This window comes from Pleurodeles waltl, chromosome 10, assembly GCF_031143425.1.
Source record: "Pleurodeles waltl isolate 20211129_DDA chromosome 10, aPleWal1.hap1.20221129, whole genome shotgun sequence".
Classification (NCBI taxonomy): Eukaryota; Metazoa; Chordata; class Amphibia; order Caudata; family Salamandridae; genus Pleurodeles; species Pleurodeles waltl.
Window position 1 is genome coordinate 1,046,977,658 of NC_090449.1, and position 9,035 is coordinate 1,046,986,692.

Below are 9,035 nucleotides of genomic sequence, written 5' to 3' on the forward strand. Positions count from 1 at the left end.
TAGAAAATGTTACCAGATAGAGGAAAGTTATTCTTCTGGATGCCCTGTTAAGTTTCTGATTCTTATACTCATCATGACTCAATGGAGCAATGTTCAGAGGGTGATAAGTTACATTTTGTTATTTTTGCCTCTACAGCCGGAAGTTATTGGGCAGGCACCAATCATGAATGCTCCGGAAAGTGGGAAAGTCGACCTGGAAGCCTTTAGCCAGTTTACAAAAATCATCACACCTGCCATTACCAGAGTGGTGGATTTTGCCAAAAAGCTACCTATGTTTAGTGAGGTAAGTCCTCGAATTTGTGCACTGCCCTCTTTCCACCAGAAGGCAAATACCTGTCAGAGGAGAATAAGATGGGCACAGGGCACCTGATGCAAAGCATGCTTTATCTGGCGGTTGTTTGGTAATATCATCTCCAAAGATTGATAATCCATTAGCTAAAATAACGACCCATACATTTTATGGCTTAAATAATTTTTAAACTTGATGTCTCTGTGTGTGTGTATGGGTGTGTGTTTGGTTTATTGCCATGATTGATGATTCACAGACAACATGTGTTTGGCCCCTTCTAGCTGTGTTTTCTTCTGAAGGCTAAAAGTCATAGGTAGGTATAATAGTTACGTACTTTCATAGACGCTTAACATCCCACTTTAGGAAAAATAAAAACTTTCAATATAGTACCACCAAAGTATGTGTGCCTGCTTCACCAGAGTTACATAGTTCACCAGGATGGGTGTCCCTTTAAACACTGTCCATTGAGTTTTAAAGATCAGAAACCTATGTGAATGTACCAATATTGGTTTTGTGTCATTTCACTCCCCTACAGAGATGATCTCTCCTCTCTTATTACAGGTCATGACCAAAGTTAGTGAGAATAACTTGTTGGCTCCAGGAGATGCCATGGTCGTGCTCTTTTCACTTCCTTCCTCTTAGAATTAGCCCAACGTGCACCATAGTGGCTCCCCTTGGATGGAGCAGTGGCCTGGCTGCCCCACAGAGGATCCCAAGAGATAGCAAAGGTACAACAACTGTTACTAGACAGCAAGAATTTCCTTCAGGGTGGCCTATGTTCCTGATGCTCGTGCTAGATTTCAACAAACCAATGTGGGACCAACTATCTGACTTGGATCCTGATTTCTCACTGAAAAGATACCAGGCACTCTTGGACTGAGCCAAAGAAGGCAAATGTTGCCTTAGAGCTGATGCGCTGACATGGCCTAAATGGGTGGTATGTGACAAATGCAATCCACCATCACCAGTAATGGCAAGTGTGTGCCTCAAGCATCCTTTCTCTCACTGAGTCCTTAAGAAAAAGCCATTGGCCTCATTTCAATGGATCAGACTTTAGCAATGACACCTTGGACAAAGTCTATGTCTGGTGCAAATGTGGAAAGATGCCTTCAGGACTCTTTCTTACTGCGGTTGATGATTGTGCCCTGTTTTCCACTTGTTTTAATTCTAGCTTTAATTCTGATTCTGAAGGCCACATGTTTTTCACACAGGGTCTCATAAGGTGTCATGATTTTCCGTTTTCTTCTTACCGCTGCACCTTGTTAATAGTTATTTTATATTTTAATTTAGTCTACTTTTGCATTTTCTGCTGACAGCACCCAAATATATATCTTCCTCCTTGCTTTGAGTGGGTCTTTTTTTACACATCCTGTTAGTCTCCAGTCCTTCAGCCACAGAGCCTTGCTAGCAGGGTGCCCACTCTCTTAGCTTGTCTCCTAATGAAAGTGAAATTCCTTTCTGTTCTTGTGTTCATCAACCCTCCATGGTTCCGCACATTCTTCTCTCTTCTGCATCTTTCCCTCCTCCTCTGCTTTTTAACATTTCTTCCTCCAATATCTTTATTTCAACACTTGTTTTTCAGTATGATCCTTCTCTCAGCATTTGCTCTTGCGCATGTCTGTTTTCATTATTTAATCGTGGTCGAAAATACTTTTCTGCCGAGCTGTCTGGCGTGGAAGAGCCCTGATGCAATAGCGACCAGGAACCATATGTAGTAGAAATACAATATATTGATTGTGGTACGTGTGTGCTTTTGTACTGTTAGTATAAACTACGTTGAAATTTAATTGACCCATTCTTCTGCTTCTTCCCAGCTGCCTTGTGAAGACCAGATCATCCTACTGAAGGGCTGCTGCATGGAGATCATGTCCCTCAGGGCAGCCGTGCGCTATGACCCCGAGAGCCAGACACTGACGCTGAATGGAGAAATGGCAGTGACCCGAGACCAGCTGAAAAATGGGGGACTGGGTGTGGTGTCTGACGCCATCTTCGACTTGGGCGTGTCGCTGTCGGCATTTAACCTGGATGATACCGAGGTGGCTCTGTTGCAGGCCGTCCTGCTCATGTCTTCTGGTGAGTTAGTGGTAGAGAGAGATGGTTTATGTACGTCTCATCCTCATGCTTCTCATGTCTCTAGGTGGGTGTGAGATGGAGAGAGAGATGTGTGTGTCTCCAGACTTCCTCCTTATGCCCTCAGTTGAACCTGTCTGTGCATGCCCTGGTTGCTACTGCTAGCCGTGTTGGTGATGTGTCCTTGTAACCAATGAGGGCATGTAGGGGTGCATGTTAGTAGATATCGTTGTTGCTGGTCATGCTATACAGGTGTTCATCCGATCCTGAGCATGTCTATATGAGTGTGTATTGAACTGGTCCAGCCATTTCAGCTCAAGGAACACATACTTGTGTTTGGTGATGGCTCTCCTGCAAGCATGAGTACACCAGACCTGAATTCTGGTAAAGGAGATTGAAGCTTGTCCTCCTTGAAAAATATTGAATGGTGAAGCTTACACAGCTCAGCCGGAAGCACAACACTTACAAAATATATAAAGTGGATTACTCCCCCCCCCTTGTGCCTACAAACTGTATTGCCTCTTTTCCATAGTTTGGAGTTTGCTGAAAGCAGTCACTGACCATGGCACTGTTGTTTCTTGGTCAATCACTTTGACAAAAAGGAATGGACAGTCTCTTATAATGCCCTAATACTGCATCTCCAGCCCTTTAGGTGTTTCCTTTTCAGATAGGGTGACTATATGTAGGCTGGTAATTTACAAAATAGGTCTGTGGCTTGGTGATCACTGTGCTCTGTCATGCTGTGGTCTGAGGTTAAAGCATTTATTATGAAGGGACACACCTTCTGGTTTAATAGGAGGTGCCTCAATGTTACGTTGGCTGGTTCTTCCAAAATCAAAATAGGGTAGATTCCCCTTGGCCCTCAGGCAAGCACAGGTGCGCCAACTTACCAAATGGAGTAGGGAGAACAGACCAGTTGATGACATCGTAACTTTCCCAACTTAATTGGAGAGAATGCATGTTATGTCCCCTTAAGATTCCAGAGCAGCTGTTGAGGGAGCAGCAACCCTTGCGGGCTCAACTTTTGGTGGACACCAGATCACTGAACAGAGGGGCGTCATTAACTTCGGTTTACATATATACTTTCTGCAGTGTGTGCCTTAGGAGTAATTCTAGTGCTTGGATACCTGCAGAGGCAATAATGAAGAACTCTCATTGTGAAGCAGTTAGATAACAAAGAGTAGTTCAGGGATCCTCTTTGTTAGCAACACTAGCTAGGTACACTGTTCTGTATGTGAAAACTCCTCAGTGCTCATTAGAAAAGGACCATTAGGTCACCCAAATGCAATTGCTTGAAAGGAGCAAAACCCCTCACCCACCACTAGGTGGCATGCTTCATCATCCGGCTTGCTCCTCATCGGGCTGGCGCTGCAATGCCCGACGGGCCCTGCAAGAGGGCTATTTGCCAGATTTCTTTTCAGTGGGTGCCAACAGATACTGAGCATAAAGTCTGTTCCAGTAGCTGAAGAAAGTGAAGGTTTGGAAAAATAGGTGGATTAAAATTGGCTGTAGGTACTGGGCTGTAATTTTGCTATGGGCAGTAGGACCTATGCCAAGGTTAAAAACAAAATGTGGGAAGAAAATTGGAAATTATGATCTGATAGTTCCCAATCCCAGTTATCCTCATGTACTTACTAGTCTATCCTTTAGCTATGAGATGATGGACCCAATAACAATAGCATGCATGATCCCGCTGCAGGGCCTGGCCTGCATCCTTGTCTTGCACGTACTGATGCTTCACTCTTTTCTCTCGCTGCAGATCGCCCGGGCCTTTGCAACGTGGAGCAGATTGAGAAGTTCCAGGAGGGCTTCCTCCTGGCGTTCGAGCACTACATCAACTACCGGAAGCACAACGTGACGCACTTCTGGCCCAAGCTGCTGATGAAGGTGACGGACCTCCGCATGATTGGCGCTTGCCACGCCAGCCGCTTCCTGCACATGAAGGTGGAGTGCCCCACAGAACTCTTCCCTCCTCTCTTCCTGGAGGTCTTCGAGGATTAGAGAGGACTCTTGCTTTCTAACTCGAACGACGGCGCCCGCTGCGCTCGCGAGGGCGGGTCGCAGTCGGATGAGGATGGGCGGTGTTTCATTCCATGGCCTAGCACTTATTTAATGTTTTTGGATTATTGATTATGTTGTTATTATTGCTTAGACATTAGTGAAAATGTCCCTGTAAAGCGGGTACCCTGTGATTATAGCATTTCCGTTCCTTCTGTCCTTGTATGTAAGTGCGAGGGACGGCAAAGTACACATGTTCACCGACACTAATGAACATATTCCCTGAATGTCTTTTTTGTTTGTTTCCAAAAACCTTCCCCTTAACACACACCTTACCCCAATTTGTGCCTTGGGCGATAGTTCTCAGCAGACTTTGCCGAATGTGATCACCAGCGCCCAACCTGCCTTTCTGACGAAGAAGCAAATTAAAAAAAAAAAGAAGTCCCTGGCATAAAGCAAACCAGGGTATTCAAAAGAGGATTAGATTGCTAAGGAATGATCTCCTGTTTTGTTTACCACTGAAAAAGGATCCTCTCCAACTGTGTTCTGGTTGGTGGATGCCATCATCGCTGGCCATGCTCTTGGTAACCCGGGTGAGAAGCACTTTATTTAGCAGTTAGATCACTGCCTGTAGCTGTAATGTCATTTATTGTTCATGGTGGAAGAGGGAAGCCATACCAACATCTTCATGCCCACACAGAGAGACCTTTTGGGATACCTCTAAAGCAAGTTTCAGAGGGCTTCAAAATGTTGCCAAGTAACCAAGCCCGGGGACAGCCCCTCCGGGGAGGTGTGGAGGTAACAGAATATACAAAGCAGAAAAAAAACTAAGCTACATAATCACCAGGAACTCGCCTCTCTGCTTGGATCTATGTACTGGAAAAAAATCAAACTTTTCCTGTGAAAAGGAACCACATTTGCTTCTCCAGAAAACAACTTCTTGCCTGGCCGCTAATGACTTCAATCGGTGTAGCAGCGACTCGAAGCTACTTCAGGACACTTATGATAATACGATCACTGTGCAATGAGATGTTTTCATTTCTTGTGGTGTGCTCAGAATTTGTTTCCAGGCTGCAGAAAACTGTCCAGAAACGCAGAACGAAGAATGTGATCCGAAATATCTCCATAGCCAAAACATTTGTGGGACTGTTCTTGAGGGCTGTGTTTCCAAGTTGGGCTATGTCTTCACATACATGTGGTGACGGACACAAAATCCTCAACCCTAACTGAGACATGATTGGATAAAGACTCTTAACATGCTAGTAGATGACCTAGTTTCTTTTGAGCTTTGCTTGTCTGGGGTACAGTTTCCTCCTCATGCTTGTTTTGACTCTGCGCTGTTTTCTCTGGCTGCTATGGTGGCCACTTCAACAGGGTTTTACAATGGGGAATACACACAGTAGACATGTTTTGGGTTTTAGGAGGCTTTTCACTGCCTGATACTCAGCCCAGAGCCAAGCTTGATGATGGCAATAGGTGATGGATTTTCTGGTTCTTTTTGGTACTGAGGTTGAGCGGGGAATGTTGACAGTGAATGCGACTGCAGGTTAATGTTCAGTTCAGGCTTGAGATTGGAGGCTTGGTTCCTCAGTTTCTCCCTCCATAGCTCCATTATTCACCATTGAACCATCGCTTGTGCTTATGCTTGTGACAAAGGGTGGTAAGCAGAAAAGATGACACAGTGCAATATTCCATTTATTCACCACATAGACTGACCTCTCAGATGAGCGTGATGTAACATAGAACTCTACGCATGCCTAGTCTCTTCTACTTAACTCCTCATTTCATTCACAGATCTTGCCTGGTCCGGGTCACCTAGTCATCAGCCAGGAGATGCATGATTTCGTAACATTTAGCGGGTAAAGGGCGGTGAATAAAGCATTCATCCTGACTCGAGTCATATCGAGGAGACCAGTTTCTTGCTCACTTGCTCTAAATGCAATTCTTACCTCTGTTCGCTTGTGAGACGTCTATACATTTTCAGAACTCAGAAGCGAGATATAGTTGGGCTGTGGGCCTATCCTTTCTGCTCAGCAGTTAACCTATGCACTTCAGCTGATTCTTTGTGGCCTCTGGCCTTTACCTCATTAGTTCAGCACTTGGATTGCTCCCCACAAATATCATGTTGAATTTAGTCTACCCCTTAGATGCAGACTTGTTTCAACTAGAAGCAAACATCATCTTTTCTGAGTAAAAAAGTACTTCTCTGGGTGTTTCTTGCATCAAAACCTTAACATTTTGGTTTGCCCTTTCTTTTACAGCCTATTTTATCTTAAAATATAACCCAAAACCAATTTTCAGAGCCTTGAGTTACCTAAATGGTTCTGTGATATGTCCCCCTATCTCCTCCAGTGAGGTCATCAACCTTGTCCTTTTAAGCATCATAGTGCAGACTTTGCACCAGTCTGGTGGTGACACCATCACCTCTACTCTAGGTTTGTGTCTCAGATATTGATTGGATCTCACCAATGATGTCTGCAGTTGCATCACAACAGCTGCAACTCGTCTAGTTCAGCTCAGCATCCCAGTGGCTTCCCTTATTCTCTCCCTCACTGATTGGCCAGTCTGACGGCATTAAATCTAGATCCCTCCTGGTACGATGAGTGGAAGGACCTCCCCATCCATTCATGCAATGGATGGCCTTTGTGGCCTGGATTTACTGATTGACATTTGTTGGTCTTCAGTCTCACATGCTTCACTCAACAGTACTCTTCACCTTCTGTCTCCAGCAGCTGGTGAGAGCACTCTGTGAGTAGCCCTATTGCAGGTCATTTGTCATGTGACATTCACTCACGATACATCTTCGATTCAATTCCTTGTGTTGAACAGCAATTATGAATCTGGAGAACAAGAAAGTCAGGATGTAAGAAAGATGCCACCAAGCAGGTGATCTTCACCTACACCCATTTGTACTTGGGGTTAGCAGAGCAAGACCTTGACTGCAACAGGACTAAGGCAAGGAGGATGTATGTTTACAGTTAAGTAGAGTCCACTCCAAAAAACATCCATATCTCCAGCAATAAATTTGCCAATAAAGCCTCTTCGCATCCTACTTGAGAATAATCACAAAGCAACCCAGTACTGCAGTATTTCCACTATGTTTTTGTGCACAGCAAGAAAATAAAACATTGCCATCTGCCTCTGAGACCACTAAAAGTGCTTGATTCGGACACACGGGAAATCTTCATCTCATGCACTGCTCTGGGTTCTGATTGGACTGCAATATTAGTGCATTACATTGGAATAGTGTAGTTGGATGCCAGCGTCTTGAAAATGCTTCTCTGCAAATGGAGTTGTTGATGTTATGTCACATTGATGTTTTAGGCATACAACATTTTTTGCTGGGCTTGAAGAATTGTCAGTTTTCATGACCTTTCCATAGCATTTTCCTTGGTTGGAGAGGCCAGCAAGATATAATCATCCATCTGCTCTTTCTGTGTCTACTTCATAGTATCATGTTTTTCGAGGTTCATGATGAGGATGGTCTAGGAATTCATCTCAATAAGGTAGTTTCCACAATTTTCTTCCATTCCCTGTCCCATCTATTTGGCATTTCAGAAGCACTGGTGGTGGAAATACTACATTTTCAGCAACAGTTTCCGTAAAAATTGAGTTGTACAACTTAGGTCCACAAGGGTCAAGTTTCATGTCACATTTTCATGAAAACCACTGTGGACAATGTAAATGTAGACTTAATAGAATCATTGTCCATACATTCATCTTATCTGGGTACCTAATAAAATGAGTAAGCCTTGGCCCACTAGGTTTCCACTCAACCATGTTTTCTTAACGTAGGAGTAAAATATATATTTTAATAATATAGGTTTTTAGGTTTGTCAAAATTACTGCCTTTAATCAGGACTGTTGGCAGTCAGGTCAAATACATCACTTGACCCCCGGGCTCGGGTTCAAATACCTTTGAATCAACTTAGCCTTTCATACCTCTGATATTGTTAAAACGAGTTGGGTAACAATAAACATCCTTGTCTGTCAATAGCTCAATGAGACCATTTTGGATGAATATTCACTCAACAAATATCCCAGCTTTGGAAAAAATTACATTTCATCAAGTGACACAGATATAGTTAGATTGCTGAGGTTGCATGTCATGCGACTGACTCTGCCTCAACTCTGTTGGCCTTTCAGATGCAAGGTTGGTACGACAAGCTCTTTTTCAGTCCAGCAGCCTTTTAGATGTGACTGATGGTGCCAAGCACTACTAGCCATTCATTCACTGATCTGATGTGACTAAATCTGAACCAGCCCTACCGGGACTTCAGAAGCAAATCTATGAACTGATCGGCCCTTACCAAACCCTACTGGCCTTTTACAGGTGATCCTGGCTTTGAATGATCTCTCTGCACTCCTGGAAGCATGTGGGTGGTAATGCGGACATGTAATAGTCTCTGTTCCAGGCCTGCTCGTCGTTTAGAGATGACTCTGCTGCTGAGTTGTCCCTTCTCATGTGTGATACCTTCAACCAGGCTCAGATTTTTAGCCAACAGCACTCTGCCATTTAGGGCTTGTAGGTTGCTGTTGGTTGATAAGCCAGAACTCGCAGTCGACCATCAGTCTACAAGGAAGATATGTGACTGGTTGCTTCCGAATCCTTTGAACCTATAACAGGGAGGTTAAATCAATGAATTTGCCACTTCAGTCGAGTAGAGGCTAAATCACT

General features: G+C 44.1%; 1 protein-coding gene across 6 annotated transcripts in view; it reads left to right on the plus strand.

Annotated features, from left to right (window-relative positions):
• Window positions 1-5,177, plus strand: part of THRB (thyroid hormone receptor beta) — a 438,776-nt gene extending 433,599 nt beyond the window's left edge. For 2 of the 6 annotated variants that reach the window (XM_069212036.1, XM_069212032.1), the window contains 3 exons: window positions 137-283; window positions 2,104-2,362; window positions 4,119-4,494. In XM_069212036.1, the coding sequence (XP_069068137.1) occupies window positions 137-283; window positions 2,104-2,362; window positions 4,119-4,360 (648 nt within the window). In that variant the 3' untranslated portion in view covers window positions 4,361-4,494. Of the gene's footprint in view, window positions 1-136; window positions 284-2,103; window positions 2,363-4,118 lie in introns of all 6 variants that reach the window. The other 4 variants (XM_069212038.1, XM_069212034.1, XM_069212035.1 and 1 more) reach the window with 4 other exon arrangements.
• Window positions 5,178-9,035: the final 3,858 nt, after the last annotated feature.